General features: G+C 43.6%; 1 protein-coding gene across 1 annotated transcript in view; it reads right to left on the bottom strand.

The window, feature by feature from the left end:
- Nucleotides 1-4,411: 4,411 nt before the first annotated feature.
- The window catches only part of plekho1a (pleckstrin homology domain containing, family O member 1a), a 14,311-nt gene continuing 2,118 nt past the window's right edge, over nucleotides 4,412-16,604 (bottom strand). Inside the window, exons 3-10 of the mRNA XM_076075539.1 lie at nucleotides 10,612-10,752; nucleotides 9,115-9,219; nucleotides 8,850-8,951; nucleotides 8,446-8,766; nucleotides 5,954-6,051; nucleotides 5,693-5,855; nucleotides 5,437-5,549; nucleotides 4,412-5,234 (exon numbers count right to left, since the gene is read on the bottom strand). Of these exons, the coding sequence (XP_075931654.1) occupies nucleotides 4,412-5,234; nucleotides 5,437-5,549; nucleotides 5,693-5,855; nucleotides 5,954-6,051; nucleotides 8,446-8,766; nucleotides 8,850-8,951; nucleotides 9,115-9,219; nucleotides 10,612-10,752 (1,866 nt within the window). The remainder of the gene's footprint in view (nucleotides 5,235-5,436; nucleotides 5,550-5,692; nucleotides 5,856-5,953; nucleotides 6,052-8,445; nucleotides 8,767-8,849; nucleotides 8,952-9,114; nucleotides 9,220-10,611; nucleotides 10,753-16,604) is intronic.

Below are 16,604 nucleotides of genomic sequence, written 5' to 3'. Positions count from 1 at the left end.
ACCGAGACAAGAGTGTATTTCCATTTTGGGGAAATTAGCAAGCCAGTACCACCACCCCGCCTCGCAGCTCTGGGAGTGTGAGAAAAAGAGTACACTTCTGACAGAGCTGCAGGTGTGGTGGTATTTTCTGGCGTGATCCAGGTCTCAGTTAGAGCAAGAAAGCTGAGAGAGAGCAAGGAAGCGTAGCCTGAGATGAACTCAGCTTTCGGCACTGCCGACTGGCAATTCCAGAGCCTCCCCGGTACCACTTGCTCAACATGAGCTGAGAGAGTAGGATAAATGAGGTTAGCGGGGTCACGGCACCTGGGAGTGGCCCAATGTCTACGTGACCACCGAGCAGAAGAGAGGACCGAAATCGGATGCACTTTTTCAAACACATGGTTTGAATAATAAAAATGAGGTAACTACACGTTCGAGAAGTCTTAGCTTGACGATGTCGGGCTTGAAAAAGTCGCCTTGTTGCCTTTGTTCGCCCTAGCCTTCGTTTGCCAGATGCTTGAAAGCTGACGCTTCCAGCCTACAGAAGTGCTTAAGGACAGCAATCTGATTGTCTGCCAGGAGTGTAGGCTCCTCCCTTGCAATTAGCAAAGCTATTCAGCAGCTGAGACTAAAGTCACACACACAGTCACACACACACAGTCACACACACAGTCTCACACACACATTGTCACACACATAGTCACATAGTCACACACACACACACACAGTCACACACACGCATAGTCACACAGTCACACACACACAGTCACACACACACACAGTGACACACACGCATAGTCACACAGTCACACACACACACGCATAGTCACACACGCATAGTCACACGCACACACGCATACACACACATAGACTCACACACGCATAGACACACAGTCACACACAGTCACACACACACACAGTCACACACACACATAGTCACACAGTCACACACACATAGACACACACACACAGTCACACACACACACAGTCACACACACACACATAGTCACACACACACACAGTCACACATAGACACATAGTCACACACACACATAGTCACACACACACGCATAGTCACACACACACACGCATGCATATACACAGTCACACACACACATAGTCACACACACATAGACACACAGTCACATACACACACACACGCATAGACACAGTCACACGCATAGACACACACACGCACAGTCACACACACACACATAGTCACACACATAGTCACACACACACACAGTCTCACACACACACGCATAGTCACACACACACACACATAGACACACACAGTCACACACACACACATAGACTCACACACACACGCATAGACACAATCACACACACACACACGCATAGACACACAGTCACACACACACACATAGTCACACACACACACACATAGTCTCACACACACATAGACACACACACACACATAGTCACACACACACCACTCTTTCATCCCTCCTGTTTTAAATGAGAACAAACTGTAACACTGACCTGGTACACTGAGTGTGTGTGTTAATAAAACATGTAATACCCCCCCCCCCCCCCCGTGATGATGACACTCTGAGAGAATCGGTGTGAATAATTTATGGAACTCTGAGTTGAACACGAATCATCTCAGCAAATAACCCAGATACACATGTAGACCAGGTCCAGATACACATGTAGACCAGGTCCATGTGAGACACGTAGACCAGGTCCAGATACACACGTAGACCAGGTCCAGATACACATGTAGACCAGGTCCATGTGAGACACGTAGACCAGGTCCAGATACACACGTAGACCAGGTCCAGATACACATGTAGACCAGGTCCAGATACACATGTAGACCAGATCCATGTGAGACACGTAGACCAGGTCCAGATACACATGTAGACCAGGTCCATGTGAGACACGTAGACCAGGTCCAGATACACACGTAGACCAGGTCCAGATACACATGTAGACCAGGTCCAGATATACATGTAGACCAGGTCCATGTGAGACACGTAGACCAGGTCCAGATACACACGTAGACCAGGTCCAGATACACATGTAGACCAGGTCCAGATACACATGTAGACCAGATCCATGTGAGACACGTAGACCAGGTCCAGATACACACGTAGACCAGGTCCAGATACACATGTAGACCAGGTCCAGATACACATGTAGACCAGATCCATGTGAGACAAGTAGACCAGGTCCAGATACACGCGTAGACCACGTCCAGATACACGCGTAGACCAGGTCCAGATACACGCGTAGACCAGGTCCGTGTGAGACACGTAGACCAGGTCCAGATACACACGTAGACCAGGTCCGTGTGAGACACGTAGACCAGGTCCAGATACACATGTAGACCAGGTCCAGATAACACGTAGACCAGGTCCAGATAACACGTAGACCAGGTCCGTGTGAGACACGTAGACCAGGTCCAGATAGACACGTGGACCAGGTCCATGTTGTGACTTGAGGTAAATGGGACTCAAGATATTCCAGATTTACTTCTTCAAAGTTTCAGGTCCGACGTGTCGGCTCAGATATTAGCATGCTAGCACAATGCTAAGCTACGCTAACCATCCTTCATGAAACAAAGAGAAAGAGGCTTTATGAATAATGACACGAAGACACAGCCGCAGATTAGTCATTAAGAAATGCTCACGCATGCATACACAATCACACACACACACACTCTCTAACACACACACACACAGGTCAGTGAGCTGTAATGCAGAGCAGATCTAGGGCACCACAAACGGCATTTGTGTGCGTGTGTGTGTGTGTGTGATTGAGTGTGTGTGTGTGTGTGTGTCCTACTAACTGATGAAGCTCACTCTGGGCTGTCGGCCAATAGCGCAGCTGGATCCGTGGATCATGTGACGAGAGTCGGGACGAGTGATTTAAAAAGAGATTGTGAGTGAAAGACGTTTTAAATAAAGTTAAACATTATTATTAAAGACATTAAAAGAGATTAAAGAGGAGAAATAGTTTCCTTCTTCTTTTATTTGATGTGAAGACGCTTGAAACAGAAAATAAACAGTGTTTTTTTTGGCTCCATTTACACAGTAATTCAAACATCACTCAAAAAACATCAATATATAAATGTTCAGCAAAGAAAAAGATGGAACATTTAAAATAACTTGTTTTTAATTTTTAACAAAGTTGTAAATGTGCTTAAAGTTTAAAATGAATTAAAGTACATTTGTTCAAACATCACGGAACAGAACAATGAAACTTTAACACGTCTGAACAACAACATGCCCGAAACAAGCGTGAGAACAAACGTGAATAATTAAGTTTAACGTGAACGTGTGACTCATCAGCTGATGATATTCACTAAGTGCAGGTTTAATACTTAAAAAAAATCATTTCTAACTGTTTAAAATATCAGAAATGTTTACATGATTTTGTGAGCTGAGAGAAATTAACTTTATGGATTATATATTATAATTATATATAAACTGAAACATATAAGAAATACTTATAGTACGCATACTTAAGAGAGGAATGTGTATTTATGTACTGACTTGGCTTAATATATCTTATTGCAGATATCTAATATACACATATATGTATATATAATTATTATTATTATTATTAATATTAATAATAGAGCGTTGGGAAGACGTTTTCTTTGTTTATTCACATTATTGCTTTTTCTCTCTTCGTGTTGTTGAACATTAAACTTCCTGATTTTTCTTGTAGTTTGTTAAAACTCAGAGTTAATGATTCTAAATGTCAACAGAGCCAGAGGAGAGATTAATGACGCTACGATTCATAAGATCATCAACAGAATGTCAGACAGGAAGACGTAATATATTAATATATAAATCAAGTAGGAAACAGATATTAGGTCTTAATAATCACCGTGCTGTAGGAGACGTAGTGCTCTTCAGTGCCTTCATGTTTGTGTCTTATTGAAAAAAGCTCATCATCGTATAAACGTTGACATCTTTGCTTGAGAACAAAAGTCTCTTTTTAAGTGAAACCCTGAAGGTCTCACGTGAAGAAGTCGTCTTTGGAGTAAACAGAGAGGCGCTTCACTACACCTTCAGCGATAAAAGACAAAGAAGAAGAAACGTGCAGCACCGTTAGAGAAGCTGGTGCCTCTCCATTAAACCGTTAACTCAGATTAAATGTGACGCCTCCGTCACACAAAGAGACGTAGAACAAGAGGAGCAGCAGCAGTGAGAGGGCGTCTGGTGACGGTCTAGTGCACCGTGGAGGATTAAAGTTACCAAACCTCCCGGGAACATCGCTGGTGTCAAAACAATTCCTCATTCTTCTTCAGTGTTTCCGAGCGTCCCGCCGCTGCAAGATGAAAACATTTGAGGAACAGGATAAAAAAGTTTGTTTTGCGTGTGAGCATGCTGGCAAACGCTGCTACTTTTCATTGAGAAAATTCAATTCAATGAATATATGTCGGAAGAGATGCTCATCACGGCGTCTCGGATTCATCCTCTTCGGGTGACGTCGGCGATGTGGGCGTGTCCTCCTCGTCTGCTGCCGTGGTTGCCTTGGGCAACCCAGCCGCCGCCGCCGTCAACGCCATCTTCTCGTAGGTCCTCCTGCGCTGCCGCCGCAGTGTCTGGCTCTGCAGCTCCTTCACCTCCTGCAGGACCTCCTGCGCCTCCTTCCACGACGACACAGCCTCCTCCAGGAGGCGCTCGGCCTCTTCGCGCCTCCGATCCACCTCCAGGTCGTCCTCCGACAGCAGGGAGGGCGGTGAGGAGGGTGGAGGTGGAGACAGGCGGTGTTTGTCGGGGGTTTTGGACGCCGGTGACTCGAAGGATCCGGAAAAGCTCGGGGAGTTCTTCTGACTCGGAGACGGCGACTCCTTGCTGCTCGCCCGACGCAGAGAGTCAGTTTCACTCCCTCGTAGTGAATCGGAGCCTTTGACCTGAGAGGAGTCGGATCCTCCAACGCTGGGAGGTGATTCAGGTGACTTCTGGACAGGAGAGTCGTGCTCCTTGCTGGGACAAGAGGAGCAGGACGGTCCCTTGAGTTTTGGTGAACGGACCGTGTCGGAGCTCTTTGTCCGAGGAGAGTCGGTCAGACGAGGCGAATCTTTCAGTCGAGGAGAGTCGTTTGCTTTCGTGGCGGGCGAATGGGATCCTCTGGATCGAGGAGAGTCGGCCCCTTTGGAGCGATTCTTCTTGGCTTTGGATCGAGGAGACTCTCTTCCTCTCAGACGGGGAGAGTCTTTGCCCCTCAGGCGAGGAGAGTCGCTGCTCCTGCTCCTCGGAGATCCAGACGACCTGCTGAAGAGGACGACAAGAATCGGTTCAACATTAATCCTACTTGGCTTCACAGCGGATTTCTTTTGAGAATTAGCTGCAGACATTCAATGTGTCGGATCATCTAATGGTGCCTGAAACACCCGTTCAGACGGTAGAATTCAAGTTTCAAAAGATTCCAAAAACCCTTTTTACGCAATGATTTGCCAAGTGAAGGCAGGCAAACCTGGAGTGAGGAGAGTCTGAGCCCCTGAGGTGGTGGATGTGGGGGGAGTCGATGCCCTTCAGGTAAGGTGAGCCGCCTCCTCGTTCTCTCTCTTCTTTGGCCTTCTGCAGCTCCTGTAAATCACAACACAACATTAATCGTAAATTACATCCCATCCGTCAATTTCTGCATTATTTGCTTCTGGTGACTGAACTGTCAGACAAATGAGAAACCGAACTAGCAAAGCTCAGTGAACTCATGGACGAAGGCGTCGTACCTGCAGCCTCATCTCCTCCAGCAGCTCCTGAGCTCTCTGCATCCTCTGAGCGATGAGGCTCTGCAGCTGACCGACTGGCTGCACCGAAGCCCCGCCCACTGCCTCCTCTCCAGTCGGACAACGCCGAAGAGCCGAGCGCAACTCGGAGCGAATCATCGCCGGTCTGAGTAGGAGGAAGGAGGGTAAGAACAACGGAAGTTAGGAAGAATGTAGTTTGTCAGGTGAAGATTCGTTGGTTTGTTTATTATTATGTTCGCTCACCTGGAGGAGAGGACTTCGTCCATGGAGGCACAGCGACTTCGGCCCTGCATGCTGAATCTCTTCCCTGGCTGAGGCGTTTGAGACTGAGCCGTAAGGACCTGAAAGGCAACACAAGTCTGTTAGTATCTGTGGTTCAGTCATAAGTTGAGGGGGAGGGGGTCCTGGTTTAAGGGTCGATCAGACCAAGACGCGTCTCAACAGAACCGTCCGCTGGCGTATCATACTGGGTACCACAACAAGGACGAAGGGTCTGACTGCCCAATGGAAAGGCCAGTAGGGCAAAACAGCTGATGACCCGGTGGAGCGGGGTGTGCGTCCACAGCCAGGCGATCAAACGTAAATGACGGGGAAATATGGATTCAATGCAGACATTGAGCTCCTGCTGTTGGAGGAGGAGATGGGGAAAATGATATAGTTGATCATAGTTAAATAAACGATTCTGATTCTGATATTGCTAATATCTGTTCCAACCGCATCTACCGGCATCACAACAGGAAGTCAGCGGTAAAGTAGTAAAGCCCGCACTTTTGCCACAATTTGATTGGCTTCCTCGGTTCAAGTGACATTGATGAGCGGTGCGACTTGGCGCCTGGTGCTGAAAAAGAAAATTTAACTTTCAATGTGCGTCTAAATAAACACAGCGGTGCAAGAGAGGTCTCGGTGTGATCGGCCCCTTTAGAAACGTTTGCAGAGTAACACCTTCTACTAAACCAATGTACTAATATTACTTCCGGTCTTGAGCACAGTTGATTAGACAAAGGTTAGACCTTTAGGATATTGAGTAATGTGTAGCGCGCGGTGCCCCCGCACGCTTTCTTAATTTTAATTTAGAATCAATAAATAAAATTATTAATTTTTATTTTTATTTTTTTAATTTAATTTATTCAAAATTATTTCTTATCAAAATGTTTTAATTTATCAAGAAACAAAAAGTAATAAATAAATAAGAGGCCTTTTGTTTGAAACGAACAAAAGTGGAACAAGGGGCTCTCAGCTGTGGATGCGCGAACTGAGAGGACCCTTGCCGGCGACGGACAGACCCGAGCTGCCGTCGGAGTGACCACGGATCCACGGCACCTGTGCCCCGCTGTCCGGTCTCTCCCTGTGAGCGCCCCTGATTTGCAACGAGAGGCTGCGAGAAGGGGGAGAAAGGCGAAGTTCAGGTCTCTCTCTATGTGAATCGCTCACCTGGCCTAATGGGAGAGCGTGGCCGATAGTTCACCCCTCCCTGATTTGCCTCAATGCCTCCGCTTAAAGAGAACCTCGGACCGGTAGCTGATTTGCCCTAAATGGTAATAAATCGCCAACACGAGCCCAGTATCGATAGCTCGTTTGCTTTCTTTTCCGAATCGCCAAACAGGGATATACCAAACAGTATAATCGGTCGCTCGAATAGCCGTCGGTCTCATAAATTCTTTTATTGAATTTATTTATTTTATATTAAATTTAAATTTATCCGTCCCTGCTCAGAGCTCAACAGATATAAAGCTCTTTCAAAATAAAGCGGGGCTTCCCCGGGTTTCTCTTAACTATAGAAAACGAATACTAGAATGTGAAGATGTGTGTGCGCATAAAGTATGCAATCAGTTGTGTGCCGTTCTGGATCACTGCAGACTTACCGCAGGGGCTGGGCTGTCTCTCCCTTAAGAGAAGCCCTCTCCTCTCTGAGTTCCCAAAACAGTTGAAGACAAGAGTCGGTCGGAAAAAGTTAAAAAAGTTCCTTATTTATTTTTGTCCAATTCAAAGTATATTCCCTTGGTCCAAATACAGAGAAAAAGTGATTAACATAAAAAGATTTTAAAAAAAAACAAAGTCTTTAAAAAAAAAAACCGACCCAGTGAGCCGGCTATTTCCAAATGTCCGGAGAAGAAAGTTAAAGATTAACCCAGCGCAGGTTCCAACCTGGTGGGCTTCTCCCCCGACTCAGCTCCTGATCCTTGAAAACCGAGAATATTTATACTCCCCTTTCTTGGTGCCTCCGTGGGCCATGACAGTGTCATGGTAGCCCCCCCCTTAAATTTTTGTCATTCCTGGATGACCCTACTGTTCATCCAGGTCAAAGTGAGTGCATAGACATGATGGCGTCAGTGCTGGAAAGCAGACCCGGTCCAATGAGTGCACCTGTGCATACCTCGTGTGTGTGTGTGTGTGTGTGTGTGTGTGTGTGTGTGTGTGTGTGTGTGTGTGTGTGTGTGTGTGTGTGTGTGTGTGTGTGTGTGTGTGTGTGAACCCCCCCCCCCCCCCCCCAGAGGGTCTGTCACAGAAACTTGTCTGTGCAACAGGTCACTCTTACAAGAGACCTAGCGCCCTATTTCGCTCTCGATTTCATTTTTTGTTTTTCTAAATTTTTATTTGTTGTTTTTAAGGTGCTTGTTAACACCTAATAACCATGGCCTTCCGTGTAGGGGCATCACAATTTCGCAAAACACTCCAACATGTCTAACAAATGATTCACGGTCTACAAGAATCAGAATGTTAAAGAGTTTCCCAACCTGCACCTGCTGGGTCTTGTGGACCTTGGAGGCCTCCAGGTAGGACTGTTTGCCCCAGGACAGCTCACTCCCCCTGGGCAGACTGCTGGTCTTCACCTTGGGCTCCTTGGGGGTCGCCCGCAGCTTCGACACATCCGTTCCGGCTCGCTGACGAACTCCGACCCCCCAGGATCCGATGGCGGCCACCTGTCCACAGGAACCCCCCCTCTGCAGGTCGACCTGGAAGTTCTCCCAGGATTCCCGGGAGTCGTAGTCCGGGGAGAAACCGTCCTCCTCGGCAACCAGGTCGAGGGTCAGCATGCCATGGGAGGAGGTGGACGCCTGAGGGGTGAGTGACACAAGATGGCGTGATTTAAAGAATGTTTGAACAAGTTAAAACGGGAGAAAGATAAACGAGACAGTACCACGGCCATGAGGTGTCCTCTGGTCGGCAGCCGGCGGCCATGAGGGATCTTTGCCCGGTCTCTGGTGGGATGAACCAGCGCACTGTCCTCCTCGATGGTCACCTGGACAGAGACATAGACACTGATTCTAGTGTAGGAGATGGTGTGAGAACTGAATCTAAGCCTAAGGACACCTGTGACGAAGCTAAATCAAGTAGACTTCTTAATGAGGTATTTAACCCGATATCAGTGTCATCGAGGTTTACGACCAACACGCCGCCTTTACCTCGTCTAAAATGCGGTTCTTGGCTTTGATGATTGCCACATTGAGGGCATTGACCCACGATTCCTTTTCCTCCGGACTCACCGCCAGAAACATGAGGTTAGGAACCTGCAAAAAGACAAAGAATTCACTGTTTGGTAAAATCCATCCATTAACCGTAACCGCCAATTTAGAGTCCTCAATTAATTAACCTGAGCATGTCTTTGGACTGTGGAAGGAAGCCGGAGAACATATATATATATGTATACATTTATATTTATACATTAACCATCAGTGTAAATAAAGTGTTACTGACTCAGTAGAACGTGTGTTTCTAGTCTCCGATCTCTGATTGTGTTTCATTGTAAACAATCAGAGGAGAGCTAGTAACGTTAGCAGCACCGCTAACGGCTAACCAATGGAGGTTCACTTCAGTTACACTATGATGCCTTCAGGCTCCGCTCAGTGAACATGAGTACTGGCTGAAGGTACATTATAACGTTATCATGATGTGTTCACATGTCATCTGTAAAATGTAGTTCTGGTGATAAACTTGAATAAATCCAGTAGTTTGAAGGAGATGTTTATGAATATAAAATTAGGAGCTGTTTAACTTCATAACACGAGCTCTAAGCTCATTATTGTACTTCATCAAAAAAATACTATAAATTACTACAACAAAGTAAAAGTATAACATTTAGTATTTTTGGTGGTTTACTGACATCAGAGTTGAAATAATTTGTATCTGTTGTCATCAATAATCAATAATTAGTGTCAGCGGCAGATAAGAACCTGATCAGAGATCTAAACGTTGTTTCTGTGAGTTTTCTGATGCGTTGCTCTTCTTCTGTTGCTGCTGTTAATCTTCTGTTTCTAATCTTCTTATTTTCATGGATTTAAAGATTAAATGTTTAGTATTAAATAAATAACTTCTGTATTTACGTTCAATAACAGTGAAGCTCATGTTTCATACATTTTAATTTGAATAAACCAGCTGATCAAGAAGAGTTCAGTAACTGCTGCAGCATCGGGAGGACGAGGAGATGCTGGACGTCTCTTTTTATTTTGAGAATTAGAAATCAGTAAATGACAAACCAGCTGACTTCATCGGTGCTGTGATGTCATACGACATGATGTCATCGCTGTGTGGCCGTAATGAAGCGCAGCGGATTAAACATAAGACCGACATGTGAAAGCGTTTGGACTTTGCGGGGGATTATTCCGCCATAACTCGTCCTCTGACGGACTAATGGGATTCTGAGGATTAAACCTTTTCATAGAAGAAGACAACACACACACACACACACACACACACAGCTCGACCAATCGGTGCAGTCGAGGCTGGAGATCCACCAATGAGGTGGCAGCGTGAGAGTCGGGCGGGTCGGAGTAATCGGTGAGGACGAACACGGGGGGGAGGATGAAGAGGAACAAAGAATCACTACTCCGTGATTCGTGTTCCCCTCGGGATGAACCGCCACAACGTTTCCATTGAAACTGATAGAAGGCGAAGCGACTCACGGTGTTTCCCGGCTGTCTGCAGCGCAGCAGAGTGAAGCGACTGTGGTTCTTCTTGCTGCGACTCTTTGCTTTCCTCAGCTCCTCCGAGCGCTCGTAGTCAGCCAGGTCGAACACCTCCTGAGCCCTCCGCTCGTCTTTCACCTGCAAACAAACACACGCTCACGTCACCGAGGGGGAATCGAACCTACGGGACGACGAGGTCACCGCCAAGTACGACACCGAAACGTATCAATCAAAATATATATGATGTGTAACGATGAACACGGTGGACGTGACAAACACTGAGGTGGGAGTCCTTGAAGAGGATTTAGTGGACCTTGAGGAGGTTTTGGTGGACCTTGAGGAGGACCTAAAGGTCCTTGAGTGAGTTAACTGCCAAGAAACCCTGCAACATCAGTCCTGTTGCTATGGTTACCAGCAGTTTAACCTGGAGCTGTGATTGACAGGTGAGACTGTCGATCAGGGCCCCGTTCCTCGTACGTGGTTCAACTAAGTCGATCAAATGTCCTATTAGCAGCCTAAATTAACGAGATGATTGACATCAGGCTATCTGGTTTCTCCAAGGCTGATCCTCTCAAACAGTCTCGTTAATTGGAACCAGACGATCAGGATCAGGATAATTGCGCGTGCCCGTCCTACTTCAAAAGGGGGAAGTCTGTGTAGATTACCATATAGAACTAGCAGTTTGAATATGTGTGTGAATCTGTGTGTGGGCGGATCAGTGTGTGTGTGTGTGTGTTATTCATCATCAGACATTCAATCAACTGAAGCAGTGAAGATAAATAGTGTGATTCTCTCTGTTCTTATCATGAGTCCACCTTCATCATGTTCTACAGTAATGATATGCTGGTGTACTAATAACACTGTCATATCATTATGAGTGCTTTAACCCTCATGTATGCAACGCAGCCATCAAGAGGACATGGGAGCAAGTAAACACTAACACACACACATTACTCAGAATGCTGAGTCAGTACAATATGTGCCATGGTGATGTAATGAACACATCCATAAGTTTATTAAGCGCCAAATAAACTTCACCAACAGCACGGCATGCAGCGGCTTTCCCCATGTTCTCCGCACCGACACTGAACAACAATGTACCACTCGCAGAACAGCTCAAGGCTGCATCCAGTGTGTGAGAGTCAATGCTCGGCTGCAGCGTGTGGTGTTCAATGTATGCTCCAGAAGCTCTGTAAATAAATGATTCCTTGTGGGCAGAATGGATAGCGCTCGTATAGGAAGTCATCATGATGTGATAACGGATCTTGGCGATGTGGAAGAACTCTCTCCCTATAAAACACTAATCTAACTAATATCCTCCTTCATCAGTGGATCTCTGAGGAAGGGAGCTGTACATTAATGCAATAGAGGCTTCTTAGTTTGCTCAGCTGGTTTAATGGATCACCGTGTGTCTCACTTTACATGCATTTCTGGAACTCCCGTATAACCCCCGGTAGATGCGCAAGCGCATTAGACTACCGTATATGACAGGAGCTGCCATGTTTTCCGGGGGAGTGGCAGCTTATCCAGCTACCTTCAGTTAGCCTGCGCTGGAGCAGCTTCAAGCTTATGGATGTGTTGCCATGGTGATTTTGCCAAACTTGCTTCGTGGAACCGAAAAGCCTGATCTACGTCATCTTATCCTGAAAAGTATCCGGCTAACTCAGTTAGCCACGTACGAGGAACGGGGCCCTGGACTTTTGTTTGGCTGTCGGGTGTTTGTTGTTGAAAATCAATCAGAGAGCAGGATTCACACACAGAGTGAGGAGCAGCCAGCTGCTGTTTGTTTTGATGTAATCAGGTTAAAGACACACACACACACACAGTCACAAACAAACGCATACACACACACACACACACACAGTAATAATAATAATAATGCATTTTATTTGTAACGCACTTTTCATTTAAAAAATCTCAGAGTGCCACAGAGCCAGTACATAGTAAAAAAACATAGTTAAAACAAACTATAATAAAATAACTAGTTAGCATAAAAAAACCAGTGAATGAACAGAAACACAAAATAAATAACTGACAGTGATTTAGGTCAGAAAGGCCTTCCTGAATAGAAAGGTTTTTAGGCCGGTCTTAAAGAGACCAGTGTCTGTGTTGCCCTTAGGTGGTCAGGGAGACTGTTCCACAGGCGTGGAGCTGCCGAGCCAAAGGCCCGGTCGCCTATGGTGCGGAGCTTAGTGTTGGGGACCCGGAGGAGCGAGCTGTTTGATGATCTGAGGGTACGGGTGGAGATTTGGGGAGTGATGAGTTCTTGTAGGTAGGGAGGTGCGTGTCACACACACACACACACACACACACAGTCACACACAGTCACATGCACACACACACACACACAGGTGCAGTGACACAGAGATAACTAACACCTGGTCTCACAGAAAGTAACAGAAGTTATAATATTTCCTCTTTATGTACTATTAATGTATTTAATTACTTTAGATCAACTGATCAATGATGAAGTATAATTATACATGAAACTACCTGCAGTATTTAAAGTCATTTAAAATGAGGAATCAAAACGTTTCCGTTTCAGTGAAGCGAGTCGACGTTTGATCCATGTTTCATTCATCACGTTTTAACTTCGTACATCTTCCACAAAGTTCATCTGAGGAGAAACTGCTGACTGTGAAAATAAAGTACTGCAGTACTTCTGTTACTACGACAGCTAAATCCTACTGTACTACAGCTAGTACTGTGACTTCTATATTAACAATATAATGTGTACCATTACAGCTACTGCCAAGGATACAAATACTTACTAAAGTACTGACTTTACAAAACTAATATTACTGCTTGTGAGACAGCAGTTTTATTTTTGAATAAAAACAAAAGGCTTAATGACAAATCAATCTTGTTTTATATACATTTATGTTTTAAATATTGTAGATGATTTAAAAAGTATTCTCAGCAGACATTTAAACTGATGTCTTTAATAACATTTATTAACATTAATAGGACCCTGAAACTGAAGCAGATAAATGCTTCAGTAAACATGCACTGTCCCTTTAAATGTGAACCTTTGAACAACAAAAGGTCACACACACACACACACTGACTTCCAATAAACAGCTGTGAAAACATCCATCACTGTGTGTCTTCAAATCCCCCCAGACCACATCGGTGATCAACAAGGTCAAATGGTGTGTGTGTGTGTGTGTGTGTGTGTGTGTTGGATGCAGTGGTCACATGTTAAAGCTGGTGACGTTTGTCAATATCAGTACTAATGTGATCAATATGACGCCTGAGCTTCAGTGATGCTGACAGAAACACACAAACTGATGTACGTACATAGTATTATATACATATACAGACAAATATATATATATTAATATATGTTATATACATATACAGACAAATATATATTAATATATGTTATTTACATATACATACAAACATATACTTATATTATATACGTACACACACATTTTCAATGGAAACAAAATAAAACAAAAATGGAACAAAAGTACTTGTTTATGTTTAGGGAACAAAAGTACTTGTTTATGCTTCGGGAACAAAAGTACTTGTTTATGTTTAGGGAACAAAAGTACTTGTTTATGCTTCGGGAACAAAAGTACTTGTTTATGCTTAGGGAACAAAAGTACTTGTTTATGCTTCGGGAACAAAAGTACTTGTTTATGTTTAGGGAACAAAAGTACTTGTTTATGTTTAGGGAACAAAAGTACTTGTTTATGCTTAGGGAACAAAAGTACTTGTTTATGTTTAGGGAACAAAAGTACTTGTTTATGTTTAGGGAACAAAAGTACTTGTTTATGTTTAGGGAACAAAAGTACTTGTTTATGCTTAGGGAACAAAAGTACTTGTTTATGTTTAGGGAACAAAAGTACTTGTTTATGTTTAGGGAACAAAAGTACTTGTTTATGTTTAGGGAACAAAAGTACTTGTTTATGCTTAGGGAACAAAAGTACTTGTTTATGTTTAGAGAACAAAAGTACTTGTTTATGCTTAGGGAACAAAAGTACTTGTTTATGTTTAGAGAACAAAAGTACTTGTTTATGCTTAGGGACCAAAAGTACTTGTTTATGTTTAGGGAACAAAAGTACTTGTTTATGTTTAGGGAACAAAAGTACTTGTTTATGTTTAGGGAACAAAAGTACTTGTTTATGCTTAGGGAACAAAAGTACTTGTTTATGTTTAGGGAACAAAAGTACTTGTTTATGTTTAGGGAACAAAAGTACTTGTTTATGTTTAGGGAACAAAAGTACTTGTTTATGCTTAGGGAACAAAAGTACTTGTTTATGTTTAGAGAACAAAAGTACTTGTTTATGATTAGGGAACAAAATTACTTGTTTATGTTTAGGGAACAAAAGTACTTGTTTATGTTTAGGGAACAAAAGTACTTGTTTATGCTTAGGGAACAAAAGTACTTGTTTATGTTTAGGGAACAAAAGTACTTGTTTATGTTTAGGGAACAAAAGTACTTGTTTATGTTTAGGGAACAAAAGTACTTGTTTATGCTTAGGGAACAAAAGTACTTGTTTATGTTTAGAGAACAAAAGTACTTGTTTATGATTAGGGAACAAAATTACTTGTTTATGTTTAGGGAACAAAAGTACTTGTTTATGCTTAGGGAACAAAAGTACTTGTTTATGTTTAGGGAACAAAAGTACTTGTTTATGCTTAGGGAACAAAAGTACTTGTTTATGTTTAGGGAACAAAAGTACTTGTTTATGCTTAGGGAACAAAAGTACTTGTTTATGTTTAGGGAACAAAAGTACTTGTTTATGCTTAGGGAACAAAAGTACTTGTTTATGTTTAGGGAACAAAAGTACTTGTTTATGTTTAGGGAACAAAAGTACTTGTTTATGCTTAGGGAACAAAAGTACTTGTTTATGTTTAGAGAACAAAAGTACTTGTTTATGATTTGGGAACAAAATTACTTGTTTATGTTTAGGGAACAAAAGTACTTGTTTATGCTTAGGGAACAAAAGTACTTGTTTATGTTTAGAGAACAAAAGTACTTGTTTATATGGGGACTTGTGTTTTGTCCCCATAAGGTAGGAAAGTCAACACATTGACGTAATCTGATGAAACACACGTTCTTCTTCTTCTATTTGATTTACAGGTGAACCACAGCTGCAGTGATTGATCGTCTGAACGGTAATTTAAAAACTAATTGTCAGCTGTTTTAATGTTCCTGCATGAAAGGATGAACACACACACACATACACACACACATACACACACACTCACAGTGAAGCCTCCCTCAGGCTGCTGCTGTATTTAAGAGTTCTGGGTCAACGTCTGAATACAGAAACAAAGCGACTGATCTGAGAACAAACACACACACAATAACACACACACAGACAAACACAATAACACACACACACACACTCTAAGGAGTCAAAATGAAAAATAAATCAGTGTTTCTGCTGTTGAAACTCAGTGAAGTGAAAACAAACTGGACTGAACCTTCATCATCATCATCATCCTCATCATCATCTTCATCCTCATCATCACCATCATCATCCTCATCATTTTGACTCAACAGTTCTCAGCGTTACGTAACAGACGGTTACATAAAGTGAAGGACTGCAGAGTCAGTGAACACCTGCTGAACACCTGACATCTGTGGTGCATTCAGGGACAATCTGACATCTGACAGTCAGTAAACAACGGTTCGACAGAGCAAAGAAGTAAATAAAGATACCAACGAAGAAGAAGAAGAGTCTCAGCTGATGTTTAAAACTAAGGTAATGTTGATGGAAAGTTTTCCCCTCAGTTTCATCATTTATTGAAAGGAAGGAAGGGAGGAAGGAAGGATGGAGGAAGGAAGGGAGGGGGATGAAGGAAGGATGGAAGGAAGGGAGGGGGGATGAAGGAAGGATATGGGAAGGGAAGGGATGGAGGAAGGAAGGGAGGGGGATGAAGGAAGGATATGGGAAGGAAGGAAGAATTAGGGAAGAGAAGGATGGAGGAAGGAAAAACACAATGTGTGTGTGTGTGTGTGTTTATGTCAC

Source organism: Anarhichas minor, unplaced genomic scaffold, assembly GCF_050575085.1.
Source record: "Anarhichas minor isolate MPS153535 unplaced genomic scaffold, ASM5057508v1 ptg000053l, whole genome shotgun sequence".
NCBI lineage: Eukaryota > Metazoa > Chordata > Actinopteri > Perciformes > Anarhichadidae > Anarhichas > Anarhichas minor.
Note: the sequence above shows the minus strand (reverse complement) of the source record. Positions and strands in the feature narration are given on the sequence as shown.